General features: G+C 40.8%; 1 protein-coding gene across 1 annotated transcript; it reads left to right on the plus strand.

Moving 5' to 3' along the window:
* Nucleotides 1-1,965: 1,965 nt before the first annotated feature.
* Nucleotides 1,966-23,668, plus strand: LOC135463471 (palmitoleoyl-protein carboxylesterase notum1'-like). The gene is made up of 13 exons (XM_064740732.1): nt 1,966-2,233; nt 11,329-11,382; nt 11,699-11,794; nt 13,614-13,674; nt 13,939-13,994; nt 14,386-14,488; nt 14,815-15,003; nt 16,511-16,608; nt 17,049-17,187; nt 17,596-17,643; nt 19,172-19,315; nt 22,337-22,467; nt 23,403-23,668. Exons 1-13 carry the CDS (start codon nt 1,966-1,968, stop codon nt 23,666-23,668), a joined length of 1,653 nt encoding a protein of 550 aa, XP_064596802.1.

Here is a 23,668-nt window from a genome sequence, read left to right on the forward strand (position 1 = left end):
AGGCACAAGTCAACAGCTAAGCCCGAAATTACATTGCAGTGTTTTCCCGCTAAAATTCCTGGTCGGTCTCTTTGCGATTCTGTGATGAGCGGCAAGTCAGGAATGCCGGCAGTCTGAATGGCGTGTTGTAGTGCCTGGCCACTGGACCCACCTGTAGCTCCGCGCACTGTTGCAATGTGTTAAACATTCGTGTGGTTTAGACCAAATATATAGAGTGGCCGTGATGGCGAGGAGCTGCTCTCTGTCTGCCTCCCAACAGGCCCATGTCAATAAGGCCAGGCTGTAAATAATAAATGTCAATAATTTGTATTTCGTGTAAAAGAATGCTTTGAGTTTAAAATCTTTGAGAGAACCATTCTCATATAGAGCTTCTTTTACAATGTGTCATCGCCATGCGAGCTATGCCTAACACAAAGAGCCAGTAGCGGCCAGCCCCGTCGTGTGTGATACAATGGTACGTGGCTCACGGCTTTGTTCTTTTGCGGTAAACCTCATTGTTACGGATTGTCTAGATTTCTGCCAGAAACCTTATTGCACACTTCAAAATATAAAGTACATGGATATAGGGGAACCTCGCTCAAGGGGCCTGTATCCCAAGAGAGGTTCTGATCCAAACCTTTAAATCTTGTGTCAATTACGGTAGCTGCTGGAAAAACTAAGGCAACTTCAAAGACTCCTAACAGTATTTGTAGCAGGCATGACAACCTGTGAAGTGCTGCGAGAAATATCATGCCGAATTGCTCTGTTTGCCAGACGGACAGCTTAGAGAAAAACGGCACGCTCTCTATAGATCCGGTTCGCCGCGATTCCTCCTTGTCTTAAACCGTTTGTACTTTCCGGAAGCGACACGGTTTGTTTGGCTGGTGTTTCTAGGCTGTCCATTCCTCAGAAGAAAAGATGGAAATCTGAATAGGCATAATTGTGATCATGTTATATTATAGGACCGTGTGAGGCTAAAAATCGAAACTTATTTATCAAGAAGTTTTTTTTTTCTTTTTCATAATATTGAAAGCCTTTTTTTTTACTTGAGCCTGAAAGAAAGTGATTGCTGCCTGCATTACTTTGAACGTCTCCAGCCTGTCAGCACCCTGACTGAGTATAGTCAGTCTTCATACGCCATCAATGACTTCAAAGTGGTTTGTTCGTTTGTAACTTCAAGAGAGTGCAAACGTGAGGTACGAGGGGAGTGTCCCTGTCCGCTTACTCCCCATTCTTCACCTGTCTCACCCGTGGCCCAGCCCCAGAATCCGCCTGGGAAGCGAACCCTGGGAAAATGATCCACCTTCAAGTCGGCATTACCATGGTTCCTCCTTACTAATTCTTACTCTGTATAGCTATCGGGATGTGTATCTAAGCGAATGCGAGACTATTTAACTCTCGCTTTAACACCCCCCTCCCCTGCCCATTTAAAAAGGCGGCCTGTGGGAGAGGGCGTCCCGTAAGCCTGTTTACACGGACCGCTGGTCCCTAGCGCGCTACCGCGGCGACTCCGTCAGGGAGCGCGTGTGCACATGTACATATCTGAGGGCGATGACTGACAGATGGCTGTACACGTGGGTAGGGACTGCGGCTCGCGGTATTGGTCCAGCACAAACCAGTAATCACCACAGTTTATAACCTACAAGCCCAAACATTGCTCCATGATAAAACGGGCCATCCATGCTGGCCGAAGGAGAGGGTTCAATCCACTGGATTACCTGGTCCGATAGCAAACTTTGTCACACATCACAGTCACGTACCACTAAGTGGACCACAGCTTTACTCTTGGAAGTGTGTATCGCAATGTTCGTAAATCTAGACTAATACCTCTGCTCTCTTCCTTATTTTAACTCATCAGCGTTTTGGAGGTTTTTTTTATGATTTCTTCAATTCTCACCTTGGTCGGACTGATCGAAGTTGCGCTGGGTTATACAGAGATTGTAATTAGTTTTGTGATTTCCTTTTTTTGTTGCGACTTTCCAGAACATGCTGATGTGTTATAGCTTGTGCTTCTTGTGGATTTTACTGCTGAAAACTGGAGGATGTAACAGCAGCACAACAAACAATGGAGGAGGCGCTGATATCATGCTAGACATCGCTAAGATGTCCCCACTTGGGGACCCCGAGGAAATCTTAGCAGCTCTCCGTCAGGTCGCCAAAGCAGTTCACAGATGTGGAATTAAAGAATATCCTAATTTGAAACGGGTCTTTTTAACCAACAAAACTGTTACCTGCAACGACGGCACCTCAGCCGGTAAGACCAGTTCCCCTTTTTCTGAATTTCTTTGTTTTGTTTTGTTTGTTTGTTTGTTTTTTTTTTTTCGTTTTTTTTTTTTTTGTTTTTTTTCACATGTTATTTTGTCTGATGGTGTTGTGTGTGCGATAATGCACACTGGTATGAGACGGTGATGACATTTGGGTTTCCCTCCATCATCTATTCATGTCTGTTACTCTTATTCTATCTTTTTAAGCAAACAAGGAAAACTTGGCCCGCACAATTGCGGTTTTCTCTTTATAGATGGTTTATCACCTCTGCTGTGTAATTTAGAAACAATGCCCAGGTAAATACTTTTGATGTGGATACGAGCAAACGAAACATGCTGTTGAGAACGTAAGACAATTAGATAAAGAACAAACATCCCTAAGATAAATGACAACCCGTGTTATCTTTTCAAACTACATGTCGACAACTTAGCAGTAATCTATCCAGCAGCTAAGTAAACCCAACCAGTAGATCTCTTCTCATCTCGACACTCGTGAATTACCAGTTAGTATTTACGTCTGTGGCCAGGACACGCGCCAGGCATTCAACCACCCCTCCCCTCTCTCCTCACTTCAAACTGATCGCCCGCGCCAAACCGACCCTTGCGCTCCATAGTGGCGAACTCTTCCGGGGAGGTTAAGGAATGATCGACTCGCATCTTCGTCCACTTAGGATTCAATCGCATCTTCGCATCGCTTTACTCAAGATATCTTAAGATATGCACTCGCATTTTTCGTTAAGTCGACCCAGCATTAGCGCATTAGCAGTTCTTTCACTTTTGTTGTCGCTGGTATAACACTATACGTCTGGGACAAACAGATGCGTATATTATCCGCGAGGCACATCAAACGAAAAGCTTTTGTTTCATGATCCCTTTAGTCTCTGGCATTACAAATGTCAACATGCAAGGTAAGAGGGTTTAAACGGCCGATCATTCCGCTAAACAGTTTTATATAGAGCCAATGACAGACGATTGGGAATTGGCGGGAAGTACTCTGGTGAAATATGACTGTGTCGCTCTATGTATTTAAACATATAGTTGCTCCTATGTGACGTTTTTTTCTCTTCAAAGAAACAACACAAGCAGATTTATCTGTAAAGAAGGTAGTTATTCTTTAGTGTAGCGCTTACTGCCAAATACCGGCTAATATGGGTCAGAAGAGCTTAGCTAGGGATCACAGAGAGCCGTTTGAAGTGATGCTGTACTAATGACATTAAACGTCTAGGATGCTTCACTACACGTTATATTCATGAAACAAACACTCAGCACTCGCGCTCAAGTCTGACAAAACCCATTTGGCCTGCCCCGGAACTTGAACGATATAGCTTTCAGCCGAGTCTCGACTCCGCGTTTCTCCTGTAGTCAGGAGCGCCGTTTGCTATTCAACCCGATCTGTCTACCCAGGAAGACTAGGCTGGGATGGAGCTATTCCCTGCATGCGCGGAACGCGGCGATTCCTGGCTCTCGAATAATATACACCTGTAGACAATTCTGATGTGAAACCTGAACGGGGATTAAAAATGTCAGATTTCACGCCGATATTGTTAATGTGTAATTGAAAACGGAGAAACCGTCTTCAGAGTTATTTTGCACAATTTGGGCGGGACAGTTCTGCTGCTCGGCTTACTTCTCATCAGATGGCGGCCACACGGCACTCGCTGTTATTTGCTGCTATGCCTTGAAACAAGCAATTCACATGCACGCTTTTTATACACTGATACAGATGCCGAGTCGGTGTTCACGTTTGTACATCCCTGTAAACATTAGAAAAACTCAGCCTGCAAAACATGCGCATAATTGGGATGTTAATTTAAGTGTCTCCCCAAAACTTTGATGTCTGCCTTGAGAATAGTTGCAATAGCTTTGTTGACGGCGCGAAGGAAAGCCAGGTTTTGCCTCTCACCAGAGAAGCTGCCGGTTTCTTCCCTCCTTGATACAAATAGTTAACACTGGTATAAAACCACATCCTTCGCGCTCCACGTATTTACATTTCTCGCCGGAAAACTTGTTTCACTTTATTTATAATGTATATTTTGACAGCATACTTTCCTTGCAATACTTTTGCTATAGCATATGGCTTTACTTAAAACATAAATAAAAGTTTATAAAGTGAATGTATAAGGTGGTTTGGCTGAGGGCAAAAAGTCCTTTCGATTCATTAATGATCTCGTGTAAGTGTGTGTATGTACAAATGTGTTTTTGAGGGAAGTCATGGCTGTGCAGAAAGATTCAACTGGACATAATTTTGGACACACATTACACCTAAAAAGAACTCGTATATAACTGTCGATTTCATGGGACATCTTGTCAGTATTTTATGAACATGCTAACGTTATCAACCTAAATCAACGATATAAAGGTACACTCCAAACTCACCATGATTCAGGAGGTACACGTGCAATATATACCCTAAACGCTCTCAATATAAAATTACATTCAGAATTATGAAAAGAGACACGAATGTATTACGAAGAAAAGGAGCCTAAACGGAAATTCCGAATCAGTTTATGACAAAAACTTTTAAGTTACTACTATGTGCAAGATGCGTTACCTAGGTTTGCGTGGCATGCTGGAGGATAGCAAGTACAGAGTTGAATTTGGGCCGAGTGAATCCTGGAGACTACATACACTAGCTACCCGGTTCAGAAGACTGGCCAGTTTATGACCTCTATCCGTATTCCAGCATTCTGTTAAACCCTGCGACGCTAGTGGATCTACATTGCATCGCTGTTCCCTGAAATCGGTTACACTCCGGCGGTAGTGACTGTATATGCATCGCTGTTCCCATACACTCCAGCGCTTGTGGATGTAGTTGCATCGCTGTTCCTTAGAATCCGTTTCATTCCGACGGTTGTGGATGTATTTGCACCACTGTACCCTAAATTACTCCCTTTTCGGCGATTTCGGATGTATATACACCACTGTACCCCGAGATCCGTTACACCCCGGTGGTTGTGGAAATATATGCCCCATTGTACCCTTACATCCCTGAGATTGTGAAATTATATGCACCACTCTACCCTGAAATCCTTTACATCCTACTTGTTGTGAGTGTGTATGCATCGCTGTTCCCTGAAATCTGTTACACCCCGGCGCTTATGAAGGTATATGCACCACTGACCTCTGAAATCCGTTACACCTTGGCGGTTGTGAGTGTGTATGCATCGTTCTTCCCTGAAATCTGTTACACCTTGTCGGTTGTGGTTTTATATGCACCACCATTCCGGACATTCTGTTAAACCCTGGTCATTGTAGATGTATATATGCATCAATACCCACAGCATTCTGACAAACTCCTGCATTTTTGACTATAAATGAACCATTGTTCTCCACTTTCTGCTTAACTCCCGCGCTGTTAAATATCAGTAATTGTGGAAGTATATGACAATGTACAAGTTACTGTCTACTCTGACACAATCTACATTTTGAAAAAAAAAACACATCCACCCAGGTTCCTTGAACTTTATTGAGATCTATATATTAGAGACCAGCATATAGGGTGAAACCAAAGCAGCTTCAACAGTGTGATAACTGACAAATGGTCACACGTAACCGGTGTTATTCGGCCTATCACCAATTTACCTCAGGGTTTTATTCTAACAGTTCGAATAAGTGCCTTAATAGTAAACAACTTATATGGCATCTGTCACATTGCCTTCATGAACAAACAAACAGACTTGAATGCATATATAACGGTATATGTAACAATGCCAGAGTGGTTCTTACGTCTCTACAGAAGGTTTTTAGGTTATACCAAGGGTGCCTCTTTGTATAGCAGGCGACCCAAATGCCAATATATTTGAAAGTGCTGCCTCACTGGACCGTCATCTAGAAGACACCAGATATGACGCCTCACTCAGTCACAATATACTGTATCATCTGATCGTTTCTCATCTTCCTTTATACTGAGTTTCAGGAGAGGCAGTACCAAGATCGCCTGTTTAAAAGTTTTAGACTTGACCCCCACACGGATTTGAACCTGGATATCCCCTAAAGAGACGCCATATTAGCAATATCTCAGCTACATCGTGAAGAAAACATGCTAATATGTAGAGTAACTATGAGTTTCGATTTTGTAATCGACAACAAAGAGCAACTTTCAGTCTCTACAGCTTAAACGCCCGTATATAAGCAAATGTTTTGAATACAGCATTCGTCAATCAGTTTTATATATGCTGTTAATGAAAATCTTCCCAGAAAACATCTCAAAGTTTTCCAAATGAATACAACGTTTTGGAAATTTAAAATAGCTGTGTTAAATTTGTGTGCAAAGTGATGAGTATACTGGGTATCAGGTGTAAAATATACACAGATATTGATGATTACCCAGGCTTATACTGATCTGTTTTATCTGGATGTAGGCGGAGCATATTACCGCATGGAACCAAATTACCGAGTTGTATATTCGAATAGTTGCAATCAGCAACTGAAATCATACATATTTTGATTATTGCCAACTTATAAACTGGCAATGAGGCCGATTAAGACAATGAACGTAAACGTCTTAATTCGTAAACGAATCGGTCTTAATTTCTCACTTTATATTCACTTTATTAGTTCTTTTATAGTGTGTATTGGACATTGTTTTGTAAAGCGATTACTCTCATACATTTATTAGTATCATTCGGAATGAATAATAGAAAGTTGGAAACATTTATGAAAGCACTTCCTCCTGTACATTAAGCCATCTAAGAAATTGAACATTTTCAAAATATCATTCATTTGTTCATCCTGACTGCATTTTTTCTCTCTCAAGCATCACAAACACTCATGCACAGTAACGTTGACGTCACTAAGCAATGATATAAAATCAACCGTTTACAGTTTATTAACCCCCCACCCCCACCCCCATCCTATGTGTTCTGTGCAAGATGCCGGCAAAACCGTTTACAGTAATGTGTTTGAAGGCTGTGTCCATTGCCTTGTTCTTATACATTCTCTCCCAGGGAAACAAAAGATAATCATTTTCCACAGCGTCGTGCAGAATAGCATGTGTTTCTTTTTCGCTCTTGTTAGCTTATCAAGGCGAACAATTTCGCTACGCTTTGAATGCCTTTTATCAAAAGCAAAGCCAGTCGTTTGTTCGGCAACCCCCGTCAACACCGGCATACTTGCGTTCGTAGCGCCTCCCTGTAACGTGGCGAGTATTTGTTCACATTTGTCTTCTTCAACCGTTAGCCGAGTTGTTGGGTCTATTACACCGGCTTCTTTGGGAGCCTGCCCGCCCCTCAAACAAACCGTTATGTTTGAAGAATAGATCAAATGTACGACAGAAGTGGAGTGAGTGGTGAACTGGGGACGATCCCAGACCTGCACGATTAACCCCGGAACTATAGGATCGTCTGGAGAAGAACAACTTCACTGTGATGTATGACGTGTAGTCTAGCTTAGCACAGTTTCCTAATCACCATGGTAACCGTATTATACATTGTCGCTCTGTAACGTTGTTCTCACTATCGTTACGCGCATCAAAACAATCTGCAACCGCTCAGCTGAATAGCCATGAATACTTGTGGATGGTATATTATGAATTTTGCAGATACACATATGACCTTTGGCTATTTTTACAAATGAACAACACATGGCTATAACGGGATGTTGAAGTACATAGCCGTAACGTGTAAGGCGTCTAAGCGTCACATATGACATTCGTATACCACGTGTATTCTGCAGAAGGGGGCGTTCGGAAAAGATTATCATGACATGAAAGACTTGCAGCATATAGAAAACACACATGTAAAACCAGAACAGCGGCGACAGGTGGCAAATGGTCATACGTAAATGGTGAAATATGACCTCTTCACCTGTAATTCTGACATAATTACACAAATTCTCATGCGCAAAAATATACGTATAAAATAAGACTGGTAATTTTCAAAACAGAAGCAGTTAAAAGTTTTCCTGGTTGCGATGAAGAATCAGCAGAACGATTCCAAACAGAAACAAAACCAAGTTGAAGATGTTGAAATCTGGCGCAAATACACCCGTCAACGTAAACGCATCGATGCTGTACATGTATCACAAAGGATGCTCGTGAAAAGGGTAACCGCTGAAGCCTGCACCTGCTTAACCTTTGGAGCATATATACAGCTTCTTATACATCTATGCGTCGAAGCATACATTCGTATACCAGCGGTCAACCAATAAGGACGTTCTAGGTCAATAATCGCAAGGCCAATTCCCAAACCTATAAACCTCGAAAGCATATTTTCTTAAGCCTAGAATCATTTACACGCTCCTAACCCCGGACACATATATTTCTCAACAGCGAAAGCATTTACTAACCCCCGGATGCATACATTCCTCAACCGTGTAAACATGCAGATACTCGCTACTAACCCCAGATGCATACATTCCTCAACCGCTTAACCATGCATTTAAACGCTACTAAACCCGGGTGCATACATTTCTCAACCGCTTAAACACCCATATACACGCAACTAACCCCGGATTCATACATTCGTCAACCGTGTAAACATCCACATACACGCAACTAACCCCGGATTCATACATTCGTCAACCGCGTAAACATCCATGTACACGCTACTAAGCCCGGATGCATACATTCCTTCAACGGCGTAAACATCCATATACACCCTATTAAACCCGGATGCATACATTCCTCAACCGCGTAAACATATGCACTCTTCTAATCGCGGATATAGATCAGTCACCTCTAACCTTGAAAATATACCTACACAGTCCTCAATCCAATCTTTTTTCATTTATCTATGGACATCAATTTCGGCAGCTGGGTCAGCGTGACATGCACACAGTGAGATATATAAACCAAATAATTAGAAAACAATGTGTTAGCTGATCGACTGGTAAGACATAAACAGTGAAGTATTAAGACGAGGCATTCCTCCCTTAAAACATTTCGAATCATGAGTATCAGTTTTGGAGTGTTCGAAAGCAATGTCAGGCAACACCACGTAAATTGGCGTGAGTGATTACGTTCATGTTCCGCATATATCGCAGATTCAGGGAACAAGCGCATCATTCAGGTATGCATTTGTATTCTTTTAGAATTTGATTGTAGTGGGAAACACTACACTCCTATATTGCATATACGCCTAAAAGAAACGAAAGTTATAAACGGTGTACAGCCGATTTTGCAGGCGTCTGTTGAAATGTGTGGGAAGATGCATGGCCCGTCTTAACAGTGGACAAATTCAAAATTTTAAACAAAATGAAGCTATTAAAGACCCACCGCAGAGTCTGTAATTTTGTGAAAAAGACCAGCCTTTCCAGTTATGACGTTAGTGAACAGAAGATCTAAGGAAAAAGCCTGCGCGTGGGCTGCTTCTAAAACCTAACCAGTAAAAATACCGGAAAGATAAAAGATATCGGCAATTTTATACCGCTTAAAATAGAGTGGAATGTAATTATGTGAGTGTGGGCAAAGGGCGACCACACGCGACTGTAACAAGGGACATTTGTACGCCTCGCCAGAATTAACTGATGAGGGATTAACTGGGGTAATCACCTGTAAATCGTTGAGGGCACTTACAGGTGTGGTGTACATAGCTTTTATTACCTCTGAATACATCTGATTATACTCGGTGTGTTTTGTAAGGGCTGCAAACAAAGCACACCTAGAAACATCAAAGCTCGTTCCCTTCGCCCGCCCATCGATCAAATGTTCCTGGAATTTACAAAATTGGGCGTCCAAGATCACAGACTTCGGCACTAACGGCATCTGATGGAGCTTTGATTTTTTTAAATCAACAATCAAGTCTCGCTCACATATATCTGTTGTTTCGTTACAAAAGCACGAGCCAAACCACAGACAGTAATCAAAGAAGTTTATGTCTCATTTGTTATCTGTAACTTGAAATGACAAAGTATGAAGTCACTAAATTAAACTCTAAAAAACGCTTTGTTGCACATATACATACATAGATACAAGATTTCATTGTATCGAAAGGGTATCGTTAAATGCTTGTCACTAGGAGAATCTAAATGACTCTTAATCAAACCAGATTTTAACAAATTGACAATTCCCTGGCGATTTTATTAACTGCAGTGTACCCGCAACTTTTATTTCTGAGATACTTGTCCCTATCTTTTAGAAGCTCCAGTGGTTTGCGAAAATTACCGACAGCTGCCGAATGAGTCTCCGAGAGCTCACGAAGCAGCTGTAAACACCCGCATGAGGGGCTCTATAGCCTGGATGTACATAGGGCTTGTCAGATCACGAATGTATAACTCTTTGAGATAAACGATATATCGAATGAAAGAATGCCATATGTTGAGATAAATGCTTCTGTAGCTATATAAAAGCCATCGAGGGCCCTTGAACTAGTGTAAATACTGACACCACAAAGCCGTACCTTTGACTGATGTTCCGATGAACACATGCGACTAAGGTAGAGAGGGCAAATCTACAGTGATATAAAGTTACTGGGGTCAATCTTTAAGGCAAACCTTGGGCTCAGAGGCCGCCAGAAGTTGTAACTTGTCACTAATATACACATCAAATACTCCAGTCTCCAAAACACTCTAAGGTTTCAAATGATCCATGCTGGCTGGCTAGCATCAAAGCGACCTCCCTAAAACTGCATAGCGTTCTTCTTACAGAGCTATGACCGGGCTTTTTCTTGACAAGTTGGGAGGAATCAAAGGCTCTCGGAACTAATTGCTCTTACTAGTCCTTCGCGGAGCTTGTTCATTTTTAGACACAAAGAGAGGACTGAAACGAAGTGAAAAAAAAAAACTCTGAGAGTCAACTTTTGGATAGACGTAAAAGAAAATGCAGAAATACACCTCCAACTGTTTGAGATGAGAATATGACCTACTTTTTATACGTTGAACTCAATATTAAAACTGTGTAATAATGATTTACTTTAGGAATAAACCATCTAAATGTACTTTCACTTTTAAGCTCATTTTTAATTGTTGAGAGTGAATTAGTCAGCTGCATTTTTTGTGCCTTAATTGGCAGTAAGACGGGAAACAAAGTTGCCTAAACTTGTTTTAAAGCTAATGTTTTTACACACATCTATTTTGTGCCAAAATTTTCCTTGTGTTTAAAGGAAAACAATGACATTTGTTAAGTCTCCTGTTTTTTTTTATTGTTTTAGATACTATATTCGTAAAGCTTTTGGGAGTTCAAAATGGATTATCTTTTTGGAAGGTAAGCATGATATTTTCTAAGTCATTTCATTTCTGTTCTATAGATGTTGAGCTCAAGTAACGAGGCCGCGTGTCTTCCAACAGACATCAACATTTCAAATTACATTTTTATTTTTTCAAGAAACGTTTGCTAGAAATTAATAATGTGATAAAAATACGCTACCAGACTATCTAGTTCAAAAGTAAGTTTTCTTCTAGTTCCTTTAAATCAAAATTCGTCTCCAGATGTGAGCATTAAAGATGGACGAAGGAGATAATAGAAAGTTATCATTTTATTGACACGGATGTCAATGCCTTGTTCTTATTTCAATCATCAGGAGGCTGGTTCTGTTTTGACCAAACGAGCTGTCGAGAACGATGGTTGAACATGAAGTCCTATATGACGTCACGAATGTGGCCCGAAGTTAAGAAAGGTAAGAAGAACGGCTAAAAGAACAATGTCACGTTAAACACATATATCAGTGTGCATAGTTACTGATGTTTCATTATCCATAATATGTGGCCAAGGTTGTCCTCCAGCTTTATGTGCGCCGACTGATTGGGTCACCAGACGAACTGATTGGGTCACCAAAGCATCATTTCTTGGTCAAAGCCCTCTGTACATAGAATGTTGGATGAATGCAGCTTATGAACTAGCCGCTTTTGTAGTTCTCTTTGCGTCTTAGCTAAGACTTTACCACAATCCGCTTTCCTGTGGAATGTTTCAAAATAAGACACATCAGGTTCCACAGAACTGATTTGTGTGTCATGACAGTACTTTAGTATTGATCTCTCAACACCGTTAGATCGAGCACATCGTCAACATATCGAGCGAACAGTTTCAGTCATGCTTAAGATCCCGAATTTAACCGTTCCCCCCAGCGGCGCTGACCCCTGGAATTCCTACCCACTTGAAGGGTTGGACTTATCAGATCAGGGTTAAGTATCTATGTCCAGTTCCAAGAGACCAAAGTCTTCAAAAGCGTGATAGCGAGATGCCAAAAAAACAGATCAACGGCCTACTAAGGGGCTGACTTGTTTTCATCCGCTTTTCTTCAAAGAGCCAGTGTTAAATATCAAACAGATCTGGACGTATGTATATTCGTTGGAGAGGATGTCATTTTCGATAAGATCACAAATACCCCTGTCTTTGTATTCATTGATTTTCTTAATCCTGAAAGCTGGCGCGCTTGTGGAACTGGCTTAGAGATAGATGGCGCCACTAAGCCTCGGTCAATTACTCAAACAGCCGCCAGGGGGCAGCTTACGCCTTGAAGTGGCAGTGTATCACTTTGTAGCTCTTGATAGTGGAGCTGACGGCAAAGGGTAAAGCATTTAACGAACTAATTCACAGTAGATTAAACAAACGAGATTTGATCGAAAAAGACAATGATAGCATTTCCCATATGACCCACTTCATAACGTTGAAAAGGTATTCATAAACGTTTGTAAAGACATCCTGTCTCTTTGCCAGCTCACGAAGTGGTTCAGTGTAAGACTGTTGTCCTCACCCAGATAATACCCTTTTCGTGGCAACTAACAGATACGTCTTCCAGCGGTGTTACATATAGCAACGTGTGTATGGCCTACATGTGTGTACGTTTGGAACATCTCTGATGAAAGAAACAGCTTGAAAAGCATTCCATTAATTCTTTGTTTTAACATCGACCTTAATGTCACTATTAAAGACATGCTGGGGATTTCTATAAATATTAATCTTGGGTTTCCCCCGGGCTCTGCCTGGTTTCCACCCATCATAATGCTGTCCGCCGTCGTATAAGTGAAATATTCTTGAGTACGGCATAAAACACCAATCAAATAAATAAATAAATACAAATGTTAATCATTGGATTTACTGCTGTAATATATTGTTTTTTCTGAGACAGTTTTTGCTATTAACCTTTCGGACTTAATTATCGGCTTTCGCTGGCCAAGCGCTTTAACGTATTCATTTTTGAGACCACCACGCCTTAATCAGTGCTCGAATCACATTCTCGCAGCCTTGGTTGTAGATATATGTTACAAAGTTTGTCAGGTTCTTGGTAGTTTTCGTGTCTCTTCCATTTATCTGGCCAATGTTATACATATATATATATATATATATATATATATATATATATATATATATATATATATATATATTTTACAGTACGGTGTAAAATTTCAAATATATAAATACTGAGATGGATAAACATATTTAACTTCATTAAACATGCCCATTTGCGTGTACAAACTTTTTATATTCCATTGAAGGAAAGGGGATACTATCATGGGATCCAGAAGAAAATCCGTATTACTTTTACTCAAACATGGTGTAAGTATGATATCAGTGGGAAGTAGTATCTGCGTGCATATACCTATAAACCCGTATATATTCATATGACAGTGTATCAGTATTATGCTAATATGATATACTATTTGATAATTTCACATTCAATGTATGGAATCAAGACATTCAAAAATGTATGACTTAATATAAAGATTTAAAAGAAGTATGGGGTAATATCATTTTAATGCCAGCACAAAACGGTTACGATGTCATTAGCTTATTTCAAGCCTTTGTCCATTTTCGTTCCAGCTATATCCCGTATTGTTCCAGTGACTCCTGGACTGGATCAATAAAGAACCCCAAAGGTAAGACACCCTAAGACTCATTCCATTGGAGAGAATGGAAATGAAAGCTAATGAATTTACATTAAAATTAAAGTTAATTTAACATTACACATTATATGACATTGCTCCATTTCTTAATTGGGGTGCAACGTTAAGACATCGTCCAGTTTTAATGAACGGTTCCTTCACTCTTTAATCTGACAACCGTACAGCCAGCGAAATAATCTTGAGTATTGGGTTGAAAGCCAACCAAATTTTACAAATAAATAAAGTTAATAAAACGTCCTCTCTGATCCGTTGATGGTATGTTGATTGTTCACTCACATTTATGTGTAATGTAGAACATTCATATTCTTGCGCTGGAATATAATATGTAAAGATATACATAAGTTTATTGTTTTCCTGATTTCAGATTCGTTTTCCTTTATGGGATCTCTTATCATTGAGGAGGTCATCAAGGATTTAATTCCTCAGGGTCTAGTCATAGCATCCAAGTTAATATTAGCCGGAAGTAGGTAAGAAACCTGGTTGGCATACTTTCACTTTCGTTTTCCCCAAAAGATGGACACCTTGGAGTTTAGACCTCCTTGTTGTACATTTTATATATAGACCACATTTTTTCCAATGCACAAGGTAGAAAACTTCAATATCTGGGTTTATGTTATTTCGTTGCTTTGGAAATTGACATCGTATTTTCTTACCTAATATATCCCGTTCGCGCTTGACAATTTGTAAGCAACGACTGATTGGAGGCAATAAAGATTTACTGCTTTCTTTCCCTACCAAGATGAATCATTATCATCGGATAGCTGAGTAATGGCGGCTGTTGTTGTTGTTTCAGCGCAGGCGGCACGGGCGTGCTGATGAATCTGGACCGTGTGTCCGACCTTATGGCAAGGTTAGCCCCCTCCGTCAAGGTTCGGGGGCTAGCAGATTCGGGGTGGTTCCTGGACAATGAGCAGTACGAACCCGTACCCTGTGTGAAGGCACATTCCTGTGCTCCTACTGAGGGAATCAGGCGGGGTATCGAGTAAGTAGAAGTTACATTATCCAAGGCTTGTAGCAATCTTGCAGAAAGTATTAAGTTTAGATCACAGTTACTATTCACCTGGCATTTCAGCGCATAGTATGGTATTAGGTATGTCGTCATTGTAGCTAGAGAAAGTCTTTAGCAATGGAGACTATTTGTGAAAGTTGAAACAACTCTGCTTCCATGTAGATGTCTGTACTCACTTAACTGTGGTACGTGATCTTGTTATTATAATTCAGCCCAGTTTTATAAGCCGTATGCATATACCGTTTTGTGTTCAAGTAGCTACAAAGACGGTGATGTGGATATTGCGTTGCACAGATGATGTCGTTGATATTACATTGTAAAAGTGGTGATGTAGGTGCAAATGTGGTATTGCAGGTGCGAAGATGGTGATGTAGATATTATGTAACAAAGATGGTGATGTAGGCATTACGTTGCAAACATGGTAATGTAGGTATTGCGTTGCAAACATGGTATTGTAGGTATTACGTTGCAAACATGGTATTGTAGGTATTACGTTGCAAACATGGTATTGTAGGTATTACGTTGCAAACATGGTATTGTAGGTATTACGTTGCAAAGATGGTAATGTAGGAATGACGTTGCAGACAAGGCAGTGTAGTTATTACGTTGCACGCATGGTGTTATAAGTATTACTTTGCAAGAATGGTTCTGTGGGTATTAAGCTGCAAAGACAGTGTTGTAGGTTTTACGCTGCAAAGATAGTGTTGTAGGTTTTGCGTTGCAAAGATGGTATTGTGGGTATTACGTTGAAAGATGGTGTCCGGCCGCCCGGGGGAAGGCCTTGCAGCAACATGCGGATGGTCGTGGATTCCCCCGCGCTGTGCCCGGTTTCCTCCCACCATAATGCTGGCCACCGTCGTATAAGTGAAATATTCTTGAGTACGGCGTAAATCACCAATGAAGTAAATAAATAAAATAAATAAATATATGAAAGATGGTGTTGCACGTATTACCTTACAAAGATGGTGTTGTAGGTGTTACGTTACAAAGATAGGGTTGTGTGTAATTACGTTGTAAACATGGGGCGGTAGTTATTACGTTGCAAACATGTTGTTGTGAGTATTACGTTTGGTGTCGTATATATTACGTTGCAAAGGTTGTTGTACGTAGTACGTGACAGTGTTGTAGGTATTGCGTTAATAGCCAAGGTCATCACCTGCACATACCTTGTATAGCCAGTACGTATACAGTGGTCTCCAAAAGCCGAGAATTTGTACAGATTGTTAGATACATTATGTTCTTTTAATCTCTCACATATATGGTAGGTTTTAGCAATACAGGTAGAAGGACATTCTCCGCGAGTTATTTTGTGTGCACAATTGCTCCTTATTGACTCATCCCCTTTATCCTTATACGGGGAAATGACGCTATATTACTGCGTAGATTGGAATTAAATAAAGCAATATAACATACTCATATCATGCTGCATGGATCATCCAAGATCCCATCCTATATGCACGTCACCCTTTCTCGTGCACAGCCTGTGGCAGGGACAAGTGCCTGAAGATTGCAGACGCCAGTATAGGGACGAGCCCTGGCGATGTTACTTCGGGTATCGAATGTACCCGACGTTGAGAAGTAAGTATAGATGTCCAGATAACGCAGTAAAAATTACAACGGGATGTTTATGTCCTATAGCTGTTTTTAGTCATGTTTACTTACGCAAAAGAATAAAGAGACAAGAATTCGAGCAAACTGTTCTCACAGGATGGGATTATGCATTTTTTGATGGAGTCAGATTTTTGTATAGCCTCTGATTTAGACCAGATCCAAGAAACGGCCGTTTCAAGATTGCGAATGCTCGTTTTCAGCAGAGGATGAACATGAAGACTGATTAATATTAGAAGTCAACATAAATCAGTATTGATTTAAAGTAGAATATTTTTTGAATGCTTAACATATTTGGTGCGCGAGTTTCATTCGGGCATTCGAGTGTCTCGGTTCGTTCTTCTTCACTTCAGGCTCACTCACAGTATGAACATAACCGCTAACATTATTCCTTCTGATAATTGCTACAGCTCCAGTTTACATTGTCCAATACCTATTCGATGAAGCCCAGATTACTGCCAACAATGTTGGACCTCCTGTGAAGAAAGAACAGTGGCGCTTCATCCATGAAGTAGGCAATGAAATGAAGAAAACTTTGCAAAATGTCTCGTGAGTATTAAAAGTATTCAGTATATAATGCGCTTAGCGAATTGCCCAAAAAATTGCCAGCGTTGAACACTTACGTACACTGTTTCAGTTCGTTTTGTTCACATTTAAGCCCTAAAATCAAATTTCAAATTTGACCGGAGTCAAGGTGAGCTTTGTGTATTCTACACCTTAAACCTGCTAACGTAAGACTGATTAGAACACGGACCCCCTTGGTCAAAGGCCGGCTCGTCTCTCGTACTTTGATGAACTTCCGCTCATTTGAATTGCTCAAAACTATAAGAGTATATCTGTCCATACCTATCCAGTCCATTACTGGGGCTAATACATGAACATAGGTTGGACTGAGTCTTAACCTTATATATGCATGGAGTTTTTTTGCGCTGTGATTTCTTTGTTTCTTTTTCACAGAGCAGTGTTTGCACCAGCCTGTCTCTCCCATATACTGTTAACGAAAAGGTAAGCTATAAAAATCTGTTTCTGTTCATCGATTGCTATTGAATTCTTTTGCTTTATACGACGCGTGATGTTAATCTTTTTACTGGAATGTTTTTAATTGGAGAATTATCACTTCCCAAAGCAGTTTTGAAAGGTTCCAAAACAACAGCAAGAAAAATACATAAGAAGAAGCGATTGTGCTGCTACCATTTATCTCTAACTGAGCTTTAGTTATGGCATTCGATGTTGATCGGTTTGTAATAATCATATATATTAAGGTATTCCAACTTCTCTACTAAATATTTGGCTTCGTGCTAAAAGTAATGAAATCAATATTGGAGGAACGACTCACACATTTGGCTCTCGGTGGTCATATGTATGGATCATTATTAAGGTAAAAACTGCTGCCCTATTGAATGAGCGGCAAATCTAAGTGAGGTGTAACCATCCTTTGGTATCCTCCTATTGAGTGATTGGCAGACCTAATTGAGGTGTAACCATATTTTCATATCCTCCTATTGAGTGAGTAGCAAACTTAAGTGAGGTGTAACCATCTTTTGATATCCTATTGAGTTAGCGGCAAACTTAAGTGAGGTGTAACCATATTTTGATATCCTCCTATTGAGTTAGTGGCAAACTTAAGTGAGGTGTAACCATATTTTGATATCCTCCTAATGAGTGAGTGGCAAACTTTGGTGAGGTGTAGCCATATTTTGATATCTTCCTATTGAGTTAGCGGCAAACTTAAGTGAGGTGTAACCATCTTTTGATATCCTCCTATTGAGTTAGTGGCAAACTTAAGTGAGGTGTAACCATATTTTGATATTCTCCTAATGAGTGAGTGGCAAACTTAAGTGAGCTGTAACCATCTTTTGATGTCCTCCTATTGAGTGAGTGGCAAACTTTCGTGAGACGTAACCATCTTTTGATATCCTCATATTGAGTGAGTGGCAAACTTAAGTGAGGTGTAACTATCTTTTGATATCCTCCTATTGAGTGAGTGGCAAACTTAAGTGAGGTGTAACCATATTTTGATTCACTACTATTGAGTGAGTGGCAAACTTAAGTGAGGTGTAGCCATATTTTGATATCCTCCTATTGAGTTAGTGGCAAACTTAAGTGAGGTGTAACCATATTTTGATATCCTCCTATTGAGTGAGTGGCAGACTAAAGTGAGGCGTAACCATCTTTTGATATCCTGCGGTTGAGTGAGTGGCAAAGTTAAGTGACACCAGTGTAAGGTGTCTCCTCCTGCAGACATCTAAGTGAGATGTAACCATGCATTTTGTGGTTTCCTAATGAATGAGTGATGCAACTAAATGAGGCGTAATAATATATTGGTGTTTTCTTGTTCAGTGAGTGGCAGTCGGCCAAACTACTCAGTGGTTTTGACGATTTTCTGTAAAGTGAGTTACACAACTAAGTGAATTGCAACCATATATTTAGGTTCTCTTGTTCAGTGAGATGCAATGATATTTTGATGACCTTCTATAGAGTGAGTGGTATAATTAATTGGGATGTAACTATATATAGATATTTTCCTGTTTAGTGAGTGGCAGAAGACTGCCGTGAATGGCGTCACTTTGGCGCAGTCAATCTACTGCTGGGAGCGCGGCTCGGACGAGGAACTCCAGTGTCCGCTCGTCCGTCAACGTCTAAAGAAAATTTCTAAAGCTGTAAGGAAATCATCCGGGTGAGTGTCCATGTCAGCTTTATCTCATTCTAGCAGTAAATGAACTGAGCAGTAAATCAGATAAACAGTGTGCCAGTTTAGCAGTATTTAAATTGAGCCGTATATCAACGAGCAGTATACCTGTTTAGTAGTAGTGCGTGAATCGAACAGTATATCACCAAAGCAATATTCCACCTTAGCAATACCCGTATGTGAATATATCACCCGAGCAGTATTCATGTTCTTGCAGTATGTGAGTGGACTAGTATATCAGCTGAGCAGTGTGTCAGTTTATGTGAATGGACTAGTATGTCAGCTGAGCAGTGTGTCAGTTTATGTGAATGGACTAGTATGTCAGCTGAGCAGTGTGTCAGTTTATGTGAATGGACTAGTATATCAGCTGAGCAGTGTGTCAGTTTATGTGAATGGACTAGTATGTCAGCTGAGCAGTGTGTCAGTTTATGTGAGTGGACTAGTATATCAGCTGAGCAGTGTGTCAGTTCATGTGAATGGACTAGTATGTCAGCTGAGCAGTGTGTCAGTTTATGTGAATGGACTAGTATGTCAGCTGAGCAGTGTGTCAGTTTATGTGAATGGACTAGTATGTCAGCTGAGTAGTGTGTCAGTTTATGTGTGAATGGACTAGTATGTCAGCTGAGCAGTGTGTCTGTTTATGTGAATGGACTAGTATGTCAGCTGAGTAGTGTGTCAGTTTATGTGAATGGACTAGTATGTCAGCTGAGCAGTGTGTCAGTTTATGTGAATGGACTAGTATGTCAGCTGAGCAGTGTGTCAGTTTATGTGAATGGACTAGTATGTCAGCTGAGTAGTATGTCAGTTTATGTGTGAATGGACTAGTATGTCAGCTGAGCAGTGTGTCAGTTTATGTGAATGGACCAGTATGTCAGCTGAGCAGTGTGTCAGTTTATGTGAATGGACTAGTATGTCAGCTGAGCAGTGTGTCAGTTTATGTGAATTGACCAGTATATCAGCTGAGTAGTAGGCCCCTATGTCACTTTAGTAATGTGAGAATTGACCAGTATATCATCCAAACAGTATTCCGGTTTATCATGATTGGACGTGTGACTGGATTAGCGTGTATCAGCTGAGCAGCATGTCAGTTTAGCAGTTCGTGAATTGAGCAGTATATCACCTGAGCAGTATGTCAGTTTAGCAGTACGTCAATTGAGCAGTTTATCAGCTGAATAGTATGTCAGTTTAGCAGTACGTGAATTGAACAATATATCAGCTGAGCAGTATGTCAGTTTAGCAGTACGTGAATTGAACAATATATCAGCTGAGCAGTATGTCAGTTTAGCAGTACGTGAATTGAGCAGTTTATCAGCTGAATAGTATGTCAGTTTAGCAGTACGTGAATTGAACAATATATCAGCTGAGCAGTATGTCAGTTTAGCAGTACGTGAATTGAACAATATATCACCTGAGCAGTATGTCAGTTTAGCAGTACGTGAATTGAGCAGCTTATCAGCTGAATAGTATGTCAGTTTAGCAGTACGTGAATTGAGCAGTTTATCAGCTGAGCAGTATGTCAGTTTAGCAGTACGTGAATTGAGCAGCTTATCAGCTGAATAGTATGTCAGTTTAGCTGTACGTGAATTGAGCAGTTTACCAGCTGAGCAGTATGTCAGTTTAGCAGTACGTGAATTGAGCAGTTTATCACCTGAGCAGTATGTCAGTTTAGCTGTACATGAATTGAGCAGTTTATCACCTGAGCAGTATGTCAGTTTAGCAGTACGTGAATTGAGCAGTTTATCAGCTGAGCAGTATGTCAGTTTAGCAGTACGTGAATTGAGCAGCTTATCAGCTGAATAGTATGTCAGTTTAGCTGTACGTGAATTGAGCAGTTTATCAGCTGAGCAGTATGTCAGTTTAGCAGTACGTGAATTGAGCAGTTTATCACCTGAGCAGTATGTCAGTTTAGCAGTACATGAATTGAGCAGTTTATCACCTGAGCAGTATGTCAGTTTAGCTGTACGTGAATTGAGCAGTTTATCAGCTGAGCAGTATGTCAGTTTAGCTGTACGTGAATTGAGCAGTTTATCAGCTGAGCAGTATGCCAGTTTAGCAGTATGTGAATGGGTCATTATATCACCTGAGCAATATGTCAGTTTAGCAGTACGTGAATTGAGCAGTATATCACCTAAGAAGTATATCAGTTTGGCAATACGTCAATTGAGCAGTATATCAGCTGAGCAGTATGTCAGTTTAGCAATACGTCAGTTGAGCAGTATATCACCTGAGCAGTATGTCAGTCTAGCAGTACGTGAATTGAGCAGTGTATGAGCTGAGCAGTATGTCAGTTTAGCAGTACGTGAATTGAGCAGTATATAAGCTGAGCAGTGTGTCAGTTTAGCAGTATTTGAATGGATCATTATATCAGCTGAGCAGTATGTCAGTTTGGCAATACGTGAATTGAGCAGTATATGAGCTGAGCAGTGTGTCAGTTTAGCTGTACGTGAATTGAACAGTATATCAGCTGAGCAGTATGTCTGTTTAGCAGTATTTGAATTGACCAGTAGACCGATCACCTTATCAGTATGCTAGATTATCAGTATGTGAATAGACCAGGATATCAGCTGAGCCTTATGTCAGTTAAGCAGAGTATAAATTGAGCAGTATATCAGCTAAGCCGCATGTCAGTTTAGCTGTATTTCAGTACTTAACTGTATGTGAGGTTTACATTGTGTCAGCTGTTTGTTGGCTGAGAGGTATATCAGCTCAGGGGTATTTCAGCTTTGTGGTATGTCAACTTTCCATTTAAATCAACTAAGTCGTATGTCAGATTAGCAGTAGCAGAACAATATATCATTTTAGCACCAAAATTGTATATGCAGTTTCCACCTTTAATCTTTATAATCTCAACAGTTAAGTGTGGCTGACTTCAGTTTAGTGTGGCACAAGAAGCGTCATAAGAACCCATATACTTTTATCATAAGATAATATTTACAGACCCGCGCTGCTTCCTAATTTCCCCCAAAAGTTCTGCGAAAAATGCATTTGCTTCTTCTTCTCACATATAAGGAATGTGGCAGGAAAAGTGGAAATGCCCCTGGGAGATGATCCAGTGGGAACAAAGGCAGCTAAACGTCTGAAGAATAAAAAACGAAGACGGAGAAAGAAAAACAAAAGAAGACGGAGGCGCAAAAATAAAGGTGTGTAGGGAAAGTTTTGAATGGGTAAGGTAACACATTATTGCTGAACTCTTATTCGGCGGTCAGATTTAAGTTTGGAGAAAACCGCAGACCCAACAAAGCACAGCCTCTCGCCAGTTAACTGAACCAGCCAGCTCTGGATTCGAACTACGGCCGTGCAGTACTGGAAGCTGACTTTACCTCATGTGACTATTTTCAAAGGATTACATATGATAAGGAAAATTTGTAACAGTATTTCAACCAGTCTGAATTACTGTATTTACTATAGAGCGTTGTGTAGCGTTATACTGAGTTTAGTTTGAAAATCAACAAAATTCATCCTAAACATTTGCAGTACGCTTCCACGTGGTCTGTAACTGGGTTCATGGCTGCTATATTGGTACACGTGTAAGATAGCCTACTTTTCCTTGCTTTGAAATAGCTGAAAGAAAAATTGGTTATCCTTCACAAATAGACAGGTGAAAAAAAAAATTCCCAAAGTAAGCTGCGCGAGTTTTGATGTGCAAAACGTCCAGACTCCTGTGGACTGAGAAAAACAGGTAAGCGTAAGGGAGTACCTCATCTGGTTTGACGGTGATGGAAATTGCGTTAGTTGATGTGGTTAGAGGGGCGAGTGTGGTTATCTGGTTATGGTTTGCAGGAGTACTACCACCTGCTGATTACCCCAACCATCTGGTCTACGGCCATCTGGTGCCAGGGAATCCAGCAGTAGCCTCCCTGGAGGGACAACACTGCTGGTTCAAACCGAAGAGCTTTCCTTCCCACTTTGCCTCCAGCCGGTGTTTATTTTCTTGGGCCGCTAAGGGACGCCCACACGAGTAACGATACACTCAGCAGCTATCTGAAATCAGGCCTCTCCATTGAAATCTCATCGCTGGTAATAACCTCCGTTGCCTTTGTGCTTTGGTAAAGGTTTCTTTTTGTCTACGTTACAGGGAAGAGAGGTAAACGTTCCCTTGGGAAGAACTCGAAACGTTTGTGCAAACATCATCTGATAGACAGCTGCGCATGGCCGCAGTGTAACTTCTCCTGTCCAAAGCTGAGGAACCCGTTCACCGATGAAGAGATGGACTTCATCGACTTGTTGATGCAGTTCGGCTTGGACGTCTCCAGCATTGCCAACGCTTTGGGTATGGATATGGAGACTCTGCAATCAATGGACCACGACGTTCTGATGCAAATGCTGACTCAGCAAACATAG

The sequence above is a fragment of the Liolophura sinensis genome, chromosome 1, assembly GCF_032854445.1.
Source record: "Liolophura sinensis isolate JHLJ2023 chromosome 1, CUHK_Ljap_v2, whole genome shotgun sequence".
NCBI classification, from domain to species: Eukaryota; Metazoa; Mollusca; class Polyplacophora; order Chitonida; family Chitonidae; genus Liolophura; species Liolophura sinensis.

What these genes read in the sequence shown, in the direction of transcription:
- LOC135463471 (XM_064740732.1), top strand. Translation starts at nt 1,966, where the DNA reads ATGCTGATGTGTTATAGCTTGTGCTTCTTGTGGATTTTACTGCTGAAA. An exon ending in GGAATCAGGCGGGGTATCGA is followed by an intron (nt 15,004 to 16,510) that starts GTAAGTAGAAGT and finishes TCTCGTGCACAG; the next exon opens with CCTGTGGCAGGGACAAGTGC. An exon ending in CATATACTGTTAACGAAAAG is followed by an intron (nt 17,644 to 19,171) that starts GTAAGCTATAAA and finishes TTTCCTGTTTAG; the next exon opens with TGAGTGGCAGAAGACTGCCG.